Source organism: Pristis pectinata, chromosome 35 (assembly GCF_009764475.1).
Source record: "Pristis pectinata isolate sPriPec2 chromosome 35, sPriPec2.1.pri, whole genome shotgun sequence".
NCBI lineage: Eukaryota > Metazoa > Chordata > Chondrichthyes > Rhinopristiformes > Pristidae > Pristis > Pristis pectinata.
Genome location: NC_067439.1, coordinates 5309167 through 5326668, shown reverse-complemented (window position 1 = coordinate 5326668; position 17502 = coordinate 5309167). Strand labels below are relative to the sequence as shown.

Genomic DNA, 17502 nt, shown 5'->3' with positions numbered 1-17502 from the left:
AGGGAATTGAGGACTATGTACAACTAGCAGAAGAGTTGAGACCTGGGCCAGATCAGCCACGATTAGGTTGAATGACTGGGCAGGCTTGTGGGACCAGGTGGCACGCTGCTCCTTGTGTTCTTGCAACATCAAAACTTTCTAGGCAAAACTCTAAGTGAAGACTATGAGGCCTTTAAGGTGAAGAGTTTCAGATAAGAATAAGTACGTTTCCATGAAGAGGCAAAGGTAAAGCCGGGGTTCCACGGATGTCTGAAAAGATAGTGCCAAATAATGCAGTAAAAAGAACATATGACAGATGCCAGGTTGTTAATGTAAGTGAGAACCAAGCTGTTTACCAAAGGTTTAGAGGGGAAGTTTTAAAGCAAAATTAATTGAGAGAAGGCTTGATTGGTAGAAAGAGAAGTCTAAAAATACTCTACAGGCAGGGTTGGGGTTGGAAGAGAAATGGGCCAATCAGAAACTAAAAAAAGTTTACTGAGTTATGAAATAAGTACTTTATATCGGTCTTCATCAGGGAAACTGCTGCTGGAGTCTCGGCAAAAGATGTACAGGCTGCCCCCAGGTAATGAACAGGTTTTGTTTTTACAGGTCCCTGAGCTGATTTTTGTCCATAAGTTGGAAAATACACAAAAAAAATCCCTTAATATGGTAATCACACCTCCACAGTATTACAATGAATGGCATCAAAAGCACATTAGACTGATAAGGAAGAAAAAATACTAAAAGTATAGAGAGAGAGGAAACTAGTTCTGTTGCTCATCGGAACAAATATACATGAAACTTTTGAATTTAATAATATTCTGGAAGCTCATTCGTATGTAGGGGTGTCCATAAGTCAGACGTTCTTAACCTGGGGATGGCATGTAATTGAATTTGTGGATGGCCTAAAACTTAATTAGGGGTGGTACTTGAAAGGCCAGCTGTACTTTGTGGATAAATCACCTGATCCAGACGGGATGCATACTAGGTTGCTGTGCGGAAACAAGGGACAGAATTGCAGAATCATTGGCAATTAACTTTCAAGCATCTATAGATTCGGGGGTAATACCAGTGGTCCAGATAGTTGCAAATGTTACACCATTATTCAAAAAAAGTCTTGGGACCTAACAACTACGGACCAATCAGTTTAATCTTAATGATGAGGAAATTTCTAGGAACAATTGGACAGAATGAGCTGAAACTTGGACAAGTGTGAGTTGTTTAGGGAAAGCCAGTGTGAATTTGTTAAAGGCAAATTATGTTTAACTAACTTTAAAGTTTTTTTTGGAGATACAGGAGACATAGATGCTGATATCTGGAGCAAAAAACAAACTGCTAGAGAAACTCAGCGGGTCAAGCAGCATCTGTGGGGCAGGTGGGAGAGGAATTGTTGATGTTTTGTGTTGAGACGTGCATCAGGAACCTGATTTGTGTTTGGAGTGGATGGAAGTGTATATAGTTGAGTTTATCCAAGTCAAAAGTCAGTCAGGTTTATTGTCATATGCACAAGTACATGTGTGCACAGGTGCAATGAAAAACTTACTTGCAGCAGCATCACAGGCACATAGCATCAGATAAGCAGCATTCACAAGAACAACACAAATTATACACAATTTTACAAAGAGCACAATTAGAACAGAAAAAAACCCAAGTCCATTGTAGAGCAAAGTGGTCATAGTGTTGCAGTACTGAGGTAGTGATTAGGGTTGTGCAGGTAAGTTTAAGAACCAGGTGGTTGAAGGGAAGTATCTGTTCTTGAACCTGGTGGTGCGGGACTTCAGGCTTCTGTACCTCCTGCCCGATGGTAGCTGTGAGAAGATGGCATGGCCCGGATGGTGGGGATCTTTGATATTCGATGTTGCCTTCCTGACGCAGTGCCTCGTAGATACTTTCGATGGTGAGGAGGAATGTGCCCGTGATGTAATGGGCTGAGTCCACTGCTCTCTGCAGCTTCTTGCGTTCCTGTGCATTTGAATTGCCGTACCAGACTATGATGCAACCAGGCAGGATACATTCAACAGCACATATGTGGAAGTTTGTTAGAGTGTTCGGTGACACGCTGAACCTCTTTTATCTTCTGAGAAAGTAAAGACGCTGGCACGCCTTCCTTGTGATTGCATCTCTGTGCTGGGCCCAAGATAGGTCATCTGATATGTTAATGCCCAGGAATTTAAAGTTGCTATATAATGGAGTTTGGCAGAGTGGTCCAGGTACCACAGCCTTTTTTAAATATTATGATTTGATATCATGATATATAATTTGGACTTGGCTGTACAGGGCACAATTTGTAGATAACACAAAGTTAGTATAATGAACTATGAGGATACTAATAATCTCCAAGGAAATGTAAACAGGTTAAATGGGTGAAATTCAAAACAAAAACTTCAGATGCTGGAAATCTAAAATTAAAAAAACAAAATACTGGAAATGCTGAGCAGGGCAGGACTCATCTATGGGAAGAGGAACAGAGTTAATGTTTCAGGTTGAAGAATCACAGGTATGCCCCGAACTGCTCAGTATTTTCAGCAGTTTCTGTTCCGACAAAGGAGCTTTGACCTGAAATATTGACTGTTTCTCTTCCCACAGGTGTGGCCTGACCTGCAAAGTGTTTCCAGCATGGACTCTTGACCTCACAATACACCTTGTCATGGCCATGCACTTTATTATCTGCCTGCACTGTACTTTCTCTGTAACTGTAGCACCTTACTCTGCACCTTGTACTACCTCAGTTCACTGTTGTAATGAAATAACCTATATGCATGGTAGGCAAGACAAGTTTTTCACTGTACCCTGGTACATGTAACAATAATAAACCAATTTAAGGTGTTTCCAGCATATTCTGTTTTTAGGTTGAATGGTTGGATAGATGGCAGATGAGATGATAGGTGCTAAATGTGAAATGTTGTATTTTGGTTGGAAGAATGAGAAGAGGCAATATAAACAAGAGGCACAACTTTAAAGGAATAGAAAAATTTTGTCGAATGTGGCAGGGCAGGTTCAGGGAGAGGTTGTAAGTTGGTTTATTATTGTCGCATATACTGAGGTACAATAAAAAACTTCGTTTTGCGTGCCATCCATACAGATCATTTCATTACAACAAGGTAGTACAAGGGAAAAGCAATAACAGAATGCAGAATGAAGTGTTACAGTTACAGAGAAAGTGCAGTGCAGGCAGATGATAAGGTGTAAGGCCATGACGAGATAAATTGTGATGTCAAGAGTCCATCTTATTGTACTAGGGGACTGTTCGATAATCTTATAACAGTGGGATAGAAGCTGTCCTTGAGCCTGGTGGTACGTGCTTTCAGGATTTTGTATCTTCTGCCCGATGAGAGAGGGGAGAAGAGAGAATGTCCAGGGTGGGTGCAGTCTTTGATTATGTTGGCTGCTTTGCCAAGGCAGTGAGAAGTGTATAGAGAGTCCATGGAGGGGAGACTGGTTTCTGTGAGGTACTGAACTGTGTCCACATAGGATCTGTGAAAACCCATGGGACCTTGTGCTTTTTATAAATAGTGACTTGGAGTATAAGAGCAAGGAACCTTTTATAATCACTGCTTCTGATGTATTGTGTCTGATACTGGGCATTACATTGTAGGAAAGATGTGAAAAGCTTGGATACAGTGCAGAAGAAATTTAACCAAACGATAGCGATATGGGACTTTTGTAGATTGGGTGGAGAACCTGAGGTGTTGTTGGAACAGAGGAAGTTGTGAGGAGATCTGGTAGAGATATTTAAAATCATCAAATGGTATAGACAGTAATTTGTTCCTGTTTGACTGGTCAAGAACCAGGAACATAGAATTAAGGTGACTGGGAAAAGAAGCAAAAGTGACGTGTGTAGTAGGATTAGCTGGATTGGTCTTGCATGGAGCCAGTTCGGAACCAGTGAGCCAAATGGTTTCCTACTGTGCTGAAAGTATTGTGTGATTCACTTTCATATATTGTCCATTCCAAGAGGGCTCCTGCATTTGAACTCTGGACTGTATCCTTACCAATTTGAGTACCATCTCAAACAATTTGAGAAGTGCAAATGGGCGTGAGATACTAATGGTTCATAGGTCTGCCACTGCAATGTAATTTGGGAACCCCTTCCACTGTTTTTCATTTGGTGAGGTCATGGCTAATGTGTGAACCAACTCTATCTATGTGCTTGTCTTTTCCTTGTAATCCTAAATATCTTTACTTAATTAAAAAAAACTATCAAATGGGGTTAAATTAATAAAATTGACCTGGTGTTTAGTTTTTTCTTGTGGAAGAGAGTTCCAAATCTCTTCCATGATGTATTTGTTTCCTAAATTAGCTCCTGCAAGACCTGACTCCAGTTCTCAGAAGGTGCCTCCTCGCCTGTCAATCCTCCAATACTACTTTTACCAGAATTAATTTCTGTCTACCCAGTCAGTTTCCCCTCTCTTTTTAAAACTTCAATCAGATAGCCACACACGTTTAATGCACGTTTGGTTAAGAGATCTGGCAGTAGTGTGGTGACGGTGCACAAGCTGTAAACAATTCTCAGATGCATTTGAGATAAGCACCCTTCAACCTCCAGGTGGCAGCCTTGTACTACTTTTGAGTCTCGGCATTTGTCTTCATGCAGCTGTAAGAACCACTGACTCAAGTAAAAGAATTCAGCTTGCAAATTTGACCATTGCAAAGCAAACTTCCAGTATGTAAAGGCTCATTTGCTGTATCTCTCATGATAACGGGCCTGTCTGTTCGGTTGCAGGTGGTCAAAGTGAAACCAAATGACAAGGATGCAAAAATGAAATACCAAGAATGTAATAAAATTGTCAAACGGAAAGCATTTGAGCGTGCAATAGCAAACGACGAGCTGAAGAGATCAGTGGTGGACTCTCTGGATATAGAGAGCATGAGTAAGTATCCAAGATGGTTGGCTTTAAAATTGGAGACCTCCATGTTTCGCACTAATTGAGTTAACACAACAGGAGGCCATTTGGCCCATCCAGTTTATGCTGACTTTTTGAACACACCCAGTCCATTCCTCTTCCCTGTTCCTCCCCTGTGGCCCTGAGATTTTTTTTTCCCTTTTGAGTATATATCCAATTCCTTTTTTAAAAAAAAAAGTTGCAGTTAAATCAGCCACAGGGCTCCTTCGAGGCAACACAAGTCACAGCCCATTTCATTATTTTTAATCTTTTTGTTTACTGAAGGAGCTGGCTCTTGCTAGGTTAGAGGTGCCGGGAGTTCTCAAACAACTTGCCCCAATGGACGCTCAGCTTTTGTGACGATGGAAGATGAGAGGGGAGGGGAAACATTGTGTGGCAGTTTCCCTTAAATCCCATACTCCCTGCTATTTCTAACACCAAATCCATGCAAAAAAAAGGTGACATAGGGCAAGAACCAAAACTGTGGTCTTCCCACCCAAATGTCTCTGGATTACATCGGATTTAGTTTATTCATTTGGGCATTGGGAACCAACGGAGATTTCTGTCCTTTTGCAGGCGCTATCATGCTCTGAGTGGAAACCTTACTTTCAGTATCCTGATACGTAGGAAATTCAGGGTTTGACCTGCAGTCTCTGTTGTCAGGAATAGTACTTGTGAGCCACAGAGTGACTTGAAGGGTGTTACAGTTTAAGTCAGTACCCTTAGGTGAAGAAAATCAAAATTGGACCACAGATGCTGGAAATGTGAAACAAAAACAAAACGTTGGAAACACTCTGCAGGTCAGGCAGTATCTGTGGAAAGTGAATGTTTTGGGTCACAGACTGTTTGTCAGAACTGAGAACGATCTTTTTTTAAATGGGTATTTTAAGTTATAGAAAAGGTGGTAGGAAGAATGGATAGACAACAGGAAATATCTGTGATGGGGTGAGACTAGGTCAAGTGGGTAAATGGGACAATTATGCTTCTTTGTCTGTATTGTGTTTGTTAAGAGCTGGGCAGTGTGATATGTCCAGCAGTTTGAAATGTATTAACAGTGAAAGAAAACTGGAACCAAAATCTCCTTTTGGGTGAAGGATGGGGTATTGGCTAGGGTTCCATTCTGGTGGTTAATGCTGGAACATGATATGATGTAGACCAAATTGCCCTAGAATTGATGGTTCTTGTAGTCCAGTTTAGTGTTGAGACCAACCATTAGTGTGAGCTGTGAGGGTGCTCAATATCCATGGCATCAGCGTGCATTGACACTTAGGTTCATGAATTCTGATTTCATCAGGGACAAATTTGTGTTCACTTTGGCATAAGACATTAAAGTTTCCTTCCACTCTTGGAGGATAAGCCTGGCTGTAATCTAGCAATGTTACATTTCTTCTTATTCCCCTCTCAGTATCTTGCCCCATCCACTGACAGTGCCCCTTTCTCCTATCTCCCTCCTTTGGATGTATGAAGTGTTTTTCAGTTTTGATCTTGAACTGTGGCCGATGAGTTTAGTTGCTGTTGGGAGTTGTTTACCTTGAATGCTAAACTTGCCATGATGCTTGTAGACTTAACTCATCGAAAAATAAACAGATTGTGCACAGGATCACCATTGGTGTGGAGATGCTGAAGCCTCTGCCCCTGAAGCAAGGCTGACTATGCTTTAAACACTCAGCTGGGGAGATACCTGAAATATACTTCCTTCCCCTTTCTCCACAGAACTGATATTGGAAATCAGAACATTACCTTTTCCAGCTGCTTCGACATTCCTAAATAGGTATTTTCCTCAGAGCCTGGCCATGACTTTCTCCCAACAAACAAAATGCTGAAGGAACTCAGAAGGTCAGGCAGCATCTGTGGAGGGACATCCAGTCCATATGAAGGGTCTCAACCCAAAATGTCGACTGCCCATTTCCCTCCACAGATGCTGCCTGACCCGCTGAGTTCCTCCAGCCTTTTGTGTGTTGCTCCAGATTCCAACACCTACAGTCTCTTGTCTCTTTCACTCTCTCCCAATTGTTCTACCAGTATGAAAGTGCCTTTAGAACTACTTAATTGACTGTAAAATGCTTTGGACTACTACGAAGAGCCTTATAAACTCAAGCCATAGCACATGTCATTGCTTCCTTTCAGGTGAGGATTGTAAAGCCTCAAACACACTGGCTGGTATGGTACCACACCTCTTGGTGCCATTCTCTATAACACCATCTGGTATTATCTTTGAGTGAGATTGGTTGCAAAATATACCCCAGATTTTTCTCCTTGGTAATCAGCTTCAAGGTTTAAATAAAATGTAATGAGATGACTCCCACTCTCTTTTCCCTGCCCCCCCTTCCTCTACTACCATCAATCCACCCTACCCTAAATCTAACGTGTACGTTAATTCTGTATGTGTTGCGATCTCTCATTCTCCTAGGTTCTTTTTTTTGTGTTTAGCAATCGAAGGTGATTACACTGGTCCCAAACTGGAAGATGGCAAGGTCACTTTGCAGTTCATGAAGGACTTAATGCAGTGGTTCAAAGACCAGAAGAAGTTGCACAGGAAGTGTGCTTATCAGGTGAGGGACTGTTTTGTACCTGGTTTGCTCTGGCATAAGTATCTACAGAAATGCCAAGTCATCCTCAGGTAAGCTTGTCCTTTTTGCTCTCTCATGCTGATTAGATCCCTTGCTTGGCATAATCTCTTAGCCATTTCTGGCTTCTGTTGATTCTGCACTCAGTGCTGGTCATTCCCCATGTAAATCTCATCTATAATTTTAACTGTCCTCTCACCTTCTTGCACGGGGGTCTAGGACTCTAGCTTTGCAACAACCCCACCAGGCATCGGCTCCCTTACGCTGCCCCATGAAGCTGTATGCTGCTAGATAGTGCATGACTCCGTGCTTGCTGCCTACAATGAAAGGGGGTAGGATGCTCTTGCCCTCGCTAACTGGGAAGGTGCCAGAACGCAGAAGTTGTAACCATCGGAGAAGGTTAATGAGGCTTGGCCTTTCTAGTGAAGAGAAGAGGATTTTAGAATTATGAAGGGTTTAATAGCGTGGATATAGAGAAGACGTTTCCACTTCTGCAGGTGACCAAGCAAGATGGTATGGCTATATGACACACATAAATCCAATAAGGAATTCGGAAGAAACTCCTTTCAGCCAGAGAGTGATGAGTTTCTAGAGCTTCCACAGGGAGTAGTTGTGGAGAAGAGTGTAGATGTATTTGAGGGGAACCTAGATCAATACGAGGAATGATGAAATGGGAAATTACCCAGGTAGGAGGATTAGATGGAAGAGACCAGGAAGAATATAATCACAACATAAACTAATTGGGCCGAATGAACAGCATGCATGCTGTTAGTTCTATCACTTTAAACTTAAATTGTTCCCTCTGGGTGATGGGAAAGGTCTGGCAGCCCTGATCACAAGATCACAAGACAAGGGAGCAGAAGCAGGCCATTCGGCCCATCGAGTCCGCTCCAAGGAAAAGGGAAAAAGAAATGGGGTGGGGAAAAAAACCTATTCTAATCCCATTTTCCAGCCTTATCCCCATATCCCTTGATACCCTGACTATTTAGATATCTGTCCATCTCCTCCTTGAACACCCCCACTGATCTGGCCTCCACTGCTGTGCGTGGCAAGGAGTTCCACAATTTCACCACCCTCTGGGTAAAGAAATTTCTCCTCATCTCTGTCTTGAAACTGTACCCTCTAATTCTAAGATTGTGCCCTCTGGTCCTGGACTCGCCCACCAAGGGAAACAGCCTAGCTACATCTACTCTATCCTTTCCTGTCAACATTTTAAATGTCGCTACGAGGTCCCCCCTCATCCTTCTGTACTCCAGTGAGTACAGTCCAAGAGCCGACAAACACTCATCATACGTAAGCCCTTTCATTCCCGGAATCATTCTCGTAAATCTCCTCTGAACCCTCTCCAACGTCAGCACATCCTTCCTAAGATGTGGGGCCCAAAACTGCGCACAGTATTCCGAATGAGGCCTCACTAGTGCCCCGTAGAGCCTCATCAACACTTCCTTACTTTTATACACTATACCTCTCGAGATGAATGCCAACATAGCATTCGCTTTCTTAACCACCGATCCAACCTGGTGGTTAACTTTTAAGGTATCTTGTACGACTACCCCCAAGTCCCTTTGTACTACCATACTTTCAATCTTCTCTCCTTCTAGATAATAATCTACCCGCTTATTTCTGCTTCCAAAGTGTACAACTGCACATTTCTCAACATTGAATCTCATCTGCCATTTCCTTGCCCATTCTCCTAAACTGTCTAGGTCCCTCTGCATCCTTTCTATTTCCTCTATGCTCCCTACTCCTCCACTTATCTTGGTGTCATCCGCAAACTTAGCCACACAACCATTTATTCCATCATTCAAATCATTGATGTACAAGGTAAAAAGGAGCGGCCCCAACACCGACCCCTGCGGCACACCACTAGTAACCGGTAACCAACCAGAACGAGATCCTTTTATTTCCACCCTTTGCTTCCTGCCAACCAGCCAATGCTTCACCCATTCTGCTATCCTACCCATAATTCCATGACCTCTCATCTTATTAATCGGTCTCTTGTGAGGCACCTTATCGAAGGCCTTTTGAAAGTCTAAATACACAACGTCTACCGCCTCTCCCTTATCCACCCTACCTGTGATTTCTTCAAAAAACTCCAATAGGTTGGTCAGACAGGACCTCCCCTTCACAAAACCATGTTGACTAGGTCCAATCTTGCCTTGCGCCTCTAGGTATTCGGTAACCTCCTCCTTGAGGATAGATTCCAATAATTTTCCCACCACTGACGTCAGAATAATAGGTCTGTAATTTCCTTTGTGCTGCCTCCCACCTTTCTTATACAACGGAACTACATTCGCTACCCTCCAGTCCTCCGGAACCATGCCAGAATCTATCGATTCCTGGAAAATAATCGTCAATGCCTCTGCTATCTCTACAGCCACCTCCTTCAGAACCCGGGGATGCACCTCATCCGGTCCGGGAGACTTATCAGTCTTCAGCCCCTTTAGTTTTCCTAGCACCTTCTCCCTATTAATCTCAACTGAACTCAGTTCCAATTCGTGAGACTCCTGACTAACGGGCACATTGCTTATGTCCTCCATGGTGAAGACCGATGCAAAATATTCATTCAATTCCCTTGCCATCTCACTATCGTCCATTATAATACCTCCTGCACCGTTATCAATTGGTCCTATGTCAACCCGTGTCTCTCTTTTATTCCTTATGTATTTAAAAAAGCTCTTAGAATCCTTCCGAATGTTGTCCGCCAGCTTCCTTTCATAACTCATCTTTGCTTTCCTAATGACCTTCTTAGTTTTCTCTCTGCAGATTTTAAAAACTTTCCAATCTTCTGTTTTCCCACTAATTTTTGCTACTTTGTACGCCGCCCCTTTTGCTTTTATTTTATCCTTCACCTCCCTCGTTATCCACATCTGTGCCTTTTTTCCATTCAAAACCTTTTTTCTTGGAATATATCTATCCTGCATTTTCCTTATTTCCTGCAGAAATTTCTTCCATTTCTCCTCCGCCGTTCCTCCAGCTAACTTACTCCTCCAATCAATTTGGGCCAACTCTTCTCTCATACCTTTGTAATTTCCCTTATTCCACTGAAATATCGATACACCAGTTATCAGCTTCTCCTTCTCAAACTTGAAACTAAACTCAATCATATTGTGATCACTTGTTCCCAGTGGTTCCTTTACCTTTAGTTCCCTAATCACCTCGGGTTCACTACACAGCACCCAATCCAAAACAGCCGATCCCCTGGTGGGCTCCTCAATAAGTTGCTCCAGAGAAACATCCCTTAGACATTCCACAAACTCACTCTCCTGAGTACTACTGCCTTGCTGGATTTCCCAGTCCACCTTCATGTTAAAATCCCCCATAATTATCTTCACATTGTCACTCTGGCACGCTTTTTCTATCTCAATCTGCAACTTATGGTCCACTTCCTGACTGCTGTTAGGGGGCCTATATATGACTGCTACTATTGTCCTTTTACCCTTGCTATTTCTTAGCTCCACCCATAAGGATTCCACCTCCTCTGACCCAATGTCCTTCCTTTCTATTGATTTTATATCACTACTAACCATCATGGCCACACCTCCCCCTCTGCCTACCCGCCTATCCTTCCTATACACTGTGTACCCCTTGACATTCAGTTCCCAATCACATCCATCATGAAGCCACGACTCAGTGATTGCAACGATGTCATATTTATTAACCTGTAGTTGTGCCACTAGGTCATCTACTTTATTCCTGATGCTACGTGCATTTAAATATAGTACGTTTAGACTGGTATCTGCTATTGATTTTATTGTACTTCTATTGTTCAGCAGATTATCCTGACTTTCTACCTGTCCATCCTTCTTACTATCTTCGCTACCTACTATCTTAGACATGTTCCTGTAGACCTCATCCCCTATCCTAACATTCGGTATCCTAACATCCTCATCCCCGATCCTAACATTCTGTATCCTAACATCCTGATTTGTTGTACTTCTATTATTCAGTAAATTATCCTGACTTATCACCTGCCTGTCCTTCTTGCCATCCTCAATGGTTACGTTTCTATACACTTCCTCCCTCACCTTAGCATCTTGTAACCTAGCATCCTGGTTACCATCCCCCTGCCAGATCAGTTTAAACCCTCCCCTACAACTAAATTAAACATTCCTGTCAGGATATTGGACCCTTTGGAGTTCAGGTGCAACCCATCCTTAGCAAATAGGTCTTGCCTCCCCCAAAAAAGGTCCCAGGTATCCAAGAATCTGAAGCCCTGCCCCTTGCACCAGTCACTCAGCCACGCATTTAACTGCCAGAGCTTTCTATTCTTCCTGTCATTGACACGTGGCATGGGTAGTAGTCCTGAGATTACTACCCTTGAGGTCCTACTTCTCAACCTTCTCCCTAATGCCTTGTATTCCTCCTTCAGGACCTCTTCTCTTTTTCTACCTACATCATTGGTACCTACATGTACCAAGACTTCTGACTGCTCCCCCTCCCCTCAGAATATTCTCGACACGGTCCGTGATATCCCGTACCCTGGCACCAGGGAGGCAACACACCATCCGAGACTCATTGTCGGTATCGCAGAATCTGCTATCCGTACCCCTTACTATCGAATCCCCAATAACCACTGCATTTTGCTTCCTCTGCTGGACCACAGTACCAGACACGGTGCCAAGGTCCTGGCTGCTGAGGTCTTCCTCTATGAAGTCATCCTCTCCAACCGAATCTAAAATGAGATATCGGTTTTTGAGGGGGGACACGCCACTGAGGTGCTGTCTACATATTCTTTATAACTCCTGTCTATCTCCTGCTCGCTCTCCCTAACCAACCGAAGGTCATCCAGCTGCTGCTCCAGACTCTCAATCCGTTCCTTGAGGAGCCGTATCTCGGTGCACTTTGCGCAGATGTAGTTATCAGGGAGTCTGGTTGTCTCCCAGGGGCCCCACATCTGACACTCCAAACACAACACTAATCCCAGATGCATGCTGCTGAATATCACTGAGCTCAACAACTAAACTAAACTAATAACTTACCCCCTCTCTATAATCTCGCCTCTTTCCCGCTCTCGCCGAAGCCCGTTGAGCCAAAGCCGAACCCACTCTGCTCCCTCACACTCCGCTGCCCGCTCCGACGCTGCCCGCTGGATATGCTCGTCTGCTTTTTAAATCGTCCGCGCGCTTCCGAGTGACGTCACGCGCCTGCACAGTCACTCGCCGCTGTCCCGAACGCTAGAAAGAGAAAAAAAAAACCTCGCTCGTTATTTTCCGGCACTCTCCGCTCTCTCGTCGCTGGAACTCTTCCAATGATTCTCCTGCAAGTCCTTTACGAAGACTGCTGTGGTGTATTGTGACCAGGAGATATCAGTGCGGCCAATGTACAACTGCCTCAAACATCACATTAACTGGAACAGTAGGATCATGGAAACATCTCTCCCTTTTAAGCCGCTGTAAATGCAAGTTCTCATGATTAAACCATTTTTATTGGTTTGTTTACAATTTGTGTTGTTAAAGTGATGCCAAATATAACAGTAGTAAATTGACTGGAAATGTTGTCAGTCGAGGTTATCGTCATGCCCAAATACATGTATGCACAGGTGTAACCAAGAACTTGCAGCAGCATCACACGCACATAGCATTCACAAGAAAAACATAAATTAAACAAAATTTTTTTACAGGAAAACATAATTTGAACAAAAAAAACAGTGCATTTTAGTGCAAAGTGATCAGAGTGGTCATAGTGTTGCTAAACTGTAGTGGTGATTAGGGTTTTGCCGGTTAGTTCAAGGACCGAATGGTTGAAGGGAAGTAGCTGTTCTTGAACCTGGTGGTGTGGAACTTCAGGCTTCTGTACCTCCTGCCATAGTAACTTGGTCCTTCTCTTTCCTCTTTTACTCATTTTATTGCTAATCCTCTAACCAACCCCTCTGTCAACTTAATGTTTAAAATATATACTGATTAACGTTCCAGCACCTACCTACCACCAGTGTTGGAAGGGGCTGGAAAGGAGGTTTATCCATTCCTGCCTGCTTTTAGAGATTCTTAAACTTGTACCACAGGTTTACTTACGTGGCACTGTCCCATTGCATTACTGTAAAGGTTTCTTTTGAACACATGTAAATTGCCAGGAGTGGCAAGATGACTGTCAAGTTTGGCTGGTTTTCTTTTCTATCAGAGGGAAGCAAACAGCAAAGACACACTTGGTTTGGTTTACCTTGTACTGGTACCAACGCAGACTATCTGTCACGCTAGACCTCGCTTGCTTCCCCTCCAGGTACCACCACCAAGTCTGGGCCTGCTGCTTGCAGCATTTCATCAATCCTTTTACCCAGGAGAGTTCTCTGAGATGAGCAGTCACGTTTTCTTTGGGCTCTCTCTCATCACGCAGCCAGAGCTTGATGTATACCGTGAGGTCCAGAAATAGGTATTCAGCTGCTTATCAGCACTGATGCATTAAATCTTTTTATGAGCACTTGCCTTCAAGAAATTGAGTTTGCATTGATGGAGGGAAATAAAACTGTAAGGTGTAACCTGATTGCCATTTCCTATTTTTGGTGCTAACTCCTCTCCTTTGGGCGGTACAGTGGCCCAGCTAGTACAGCAGCTCCTCACAAAACCAGAGTGCCTAACCTTGGATGCTGTCTGTGTGGAGTTTGCATGTTTTCCCTGTGACCGCAGGGGTTTCCTCCTGGTACTTCCAGTTACCTCCCACATCCCAAAGAAGTGCAGGTTGGTAGGTTAATTGACTACTGTAAGTTGCTCCCAGTATGGTTTGTGGTAGAAATCTGGTAGGAGTTGGTAGGATAGTGGGGAGAATAAATTAGGATTAATGTAGGATTGGTGTAACTGGGTGGTTGATGGTCAGTGCGGATTGGTTGGGCTGAAGGGCCTGTTTCCGCACTGTATCTTTCCCCGACTGTGTCCTGAGTGTTTTGGGTGAAGGCTCCTATGTCGTACATAGTTCCACTTTCCACACTGTGAGATTAACAGCTCTCCCTTTCTTGCAGATACTGGTCCAGGTGAAGGAGGTGCTGTCGAAACTACCCAGTCTGGTAGAGATCACGGTGGGCGAGGTAAGGACTGTGATAAGGCTGCCATTTAGAACTAGCAGTGCTTCTGCCACAATTAGAATGGGACTAATTGCATTGCTCTTTCACAGCACAGGCATGAAGAGCTAAATGGTATGAATTTATGAGCCTTTCATTTTGGATCTTTCCCTTACCCCTCTAGTTACTTATAATAGGGGTGTAAGGAAACCTTGAGCAGATTGTTTTGCCTTTGTCAGTTCAGCCTTGGTCTTCATAACTGAACATGAACTTTATGCACTTTAGGAATGCAAGGGTATGTTGATACTATTCTCCTGTACGAGTGGTAAAATTAATTTCCTGGATGTCAGTATCAAAGCTAAATTGACAGTGGCATAAAAACAGCTCCAGAAAGAAGATCTATAGAGAGAGGAAGGTGAAGAGGAGTGGGGAGGGATTCCTGGTGAACAGTGGCAGGACCACTCTCTCTGCTGTGCATTTCATGCAATTCTGCTGAGCTTCTTTTCTTTCCCGTGTTTTATTTGTCCTTTTCCCAAATACATTTCCTTCACAAAGGCAACCCCTGTTATCCCTTGTCCAGTTTCCATAATCGTAAGTGAGCCTGGACATTGAATATTGATGAGGTACTCGTTGTCGCTGCCAAATTCAATCTGAGAGCACGTTGCAGTGACTGGTTTTGTTCATACCCTTTCCCACTTAGTGCACACAGAAGCAATGACCATCATTGTGCTGAGAACTAAACAAGGGCCTTCCCAGTCATGGAGCACCTTTTCTCTACACCCTGGTGATGTTGCACTCGTTCTTGCTTTGCCAACTCTTCAAGAGTTCAAAGATTCTAATGTGATTTTTCCATGCAGTAGTTGATTTGTTATTTGTATTCAGAGTCAATTGCATGTTGTTACATAGCTGTCTGTTTCTCTTTCAGAAAGAGTTCATTACCATTTGCGGAGACATTCATGGGCAGTACTATGACCTGTTGAATATATTTGAACTCAATGGATTGCCGTCAGAGTCTAATCCTTATGTATCCTACTTTTTGAACCATGTTTTGAAGTGTAGTCTGTAGAAAAAGTGGCAGCCAAGTTGCAAGGTCTTACAGATAGTAATGAGGTAGTTCACCATTTAGACTATATTTTGGATATAAAATTGGTCAGAATAGTGGAAGACTTCCCTACTCTTCCTCTTCACCAATGTCACAGGATCTTATAAGCCCATCCAATTAGGCAGACTGGGTCTGATTTAATTGCCTGATCTGATATATGAACACTTCTTAGTAACAGCAACAACAACTTTCACTTGTATGGCACTTTTTTAACCCGAGTGAAACCTCCCAAGGCACTTAACAGACAAGAATTCAACACTGAATTGCAGAGTTGAGTATCAGGAACGGATGCGTAAATGTTCTGTCAGAGGCATGCTTTAAGGAAAGCATTGGTATCGGTTTATTATTGTCACATACCAAGATACAGTGAAAAGCTTTGTTTGCGTGCCATCCAGACAGATCATTCCACACATCAGTACATCAAGGTAGTAAAATAGAAAAACAGAATGCAGAATATAGTGTTGGCAGAATATCAAAGCAAGCAGAGGATACCACTGTAACCTGGTCCAAATGACAGCACCTCCAACAGATGTCAAGTGTATACTCTATCTCTAGAGTGTAATTTGAACCCAGAAATTCACGGGTTGAGAATGCTACCACCAAAAGCAGATGGATGAAAGGACTCCTTGTATTCCTCGCTGATATTATCCAGTAGCCATCGTGTGTAGTCTTTGAACTTTCAATATTGTTCAATACCAGTGCCCAGGGAATTGTTTCCTCTCGTATCATGGTTTGCTCTTCCACCAGCGTTGTCTGCTGTTGTACTGGAAAACAAATTTCAAGGGTAGTGATTATAGCCAGAGACCCAGATTCCCATGTAGATGGAATAACAGCATCAGCACGATCACTAGAGCTGTGCACACAGCCTGAGCAAGGTGAAACTCAACTACTGACACTCCCCTCGATCTTGCAGCAATGGTCTTGGTGCCAGACAGCATTGCAGCCCTTCAAATTATATTGGAGTGGTAGGGCGGGAGCAGAAATGGATGGTGGGCGGGAGAGGAAGGGGGTGAATTTTGATGATGCAGGCAGTGAGCATTTACCAAACCAAGCAGTGGTATCCTCCGCTGCTCACAGTGCTACACAGGAGACCAAATCTGGCAATAATGTTTTCTGTTCCTCTTTGCTATTCTGGTGCATGATCCTTAACCTATGTGTGTAGTTATTTAATGGTGATTTTGTAGACAGAGGGTCTTTCTCTGTGGAAGTTATATTAGTTCTCTTTGGATTCAAGCTGCTCTATCCAAACCACTTCCATGTTCTCCGAGGTAAGGTTTGATTTCTTTCTTGTCCTGTTTTTTTTAAAAGAGTAATTGGCATTTATTTACAGCCTTTCACAACCTCTCAAAGTGTTATACTGCCAATGAAGTTATTTTAAAAGTCATGGCAATACTGTAGGAAATTCAGCAGTTAGTATTCACAAGGCTAGCTTCCACAAGCCATAATAAAATCAGTAGCCAGATGACCTGTCACTTTTGAGTGTATATTGTCTTCCTGATCTTAAATAGGTACTCTGTCCATCTCCAGGGTAGGGGTCCTTACCAATCCAGTCAGCTTGTCTTGCACCATCGTAGTAGAATCCCAGCCAGCCAAAGAATCTGGTGTAAGCACTGCAGAGAATGGGTTAATGCCCTAGAGATCAGTAGCATGGTGTCTGTGGCAAGACTGGAGTTCCAGAGATCTGGGGATAGTTCTGTTCCCCCTGTGGCAGCTGGGGAATTTAAATTCAGTGACTAAACCTGGAATAGATTATCACAGTGTCCATGAAATTACCAGTTTTCCGTATCCTTGAAGGAAGGAAATCTGCTGCCTTAACCGGTCAGGCCATGTGCCTCCAGATTCACAACACAGTGGGTGACTTTTCACTGCTGTCTGAAATGGCCCAGCAAGCCACTCCACTGCTTCAAAGCCGTTGTATAAAATTATTGCAACCATGATTGCAAACATTGAGCAGCACCAGTGTACCAAGGGTACATTTTA

The 17502-nt window shown here is 43.3% G+C and overlaps 1 protein-coding gene across 1 annotated transcript in view; it reads left to right on the top strand.

Annotated features, from left to right (window-relative positions):
• ppp5c (protein phosphatase 5, catalytic subunit) overlaps positions 1 to 17502 on the top strand; it is a 49864-nt gene that overhangs the window by 16296 nt on the left and 16066 nt on the right. The window contains exons 3-7 of the mRNA XM_052044147.1: positions 4703 to 4850; positions 7293 to 7414; positions 14382 to 14447; positions 15346 to 15444; positions 16685 to 16790. Of these exons, the coding sequence (XP_051900107.1) occupies positions 4703 to 4850; positions 7293 to 7414; positions 14382 to 14447; positions 15346 to 15444; positions 16685 to 16790 (541 nt within the window). The remainder of the gene's footprint in view (positions 1 to 4702; positions 4851 to 7292; positions 7415 to 14381; positions 14448 to 15345; positions 15445 to 16684; positions 16791 to 17502) is intronic.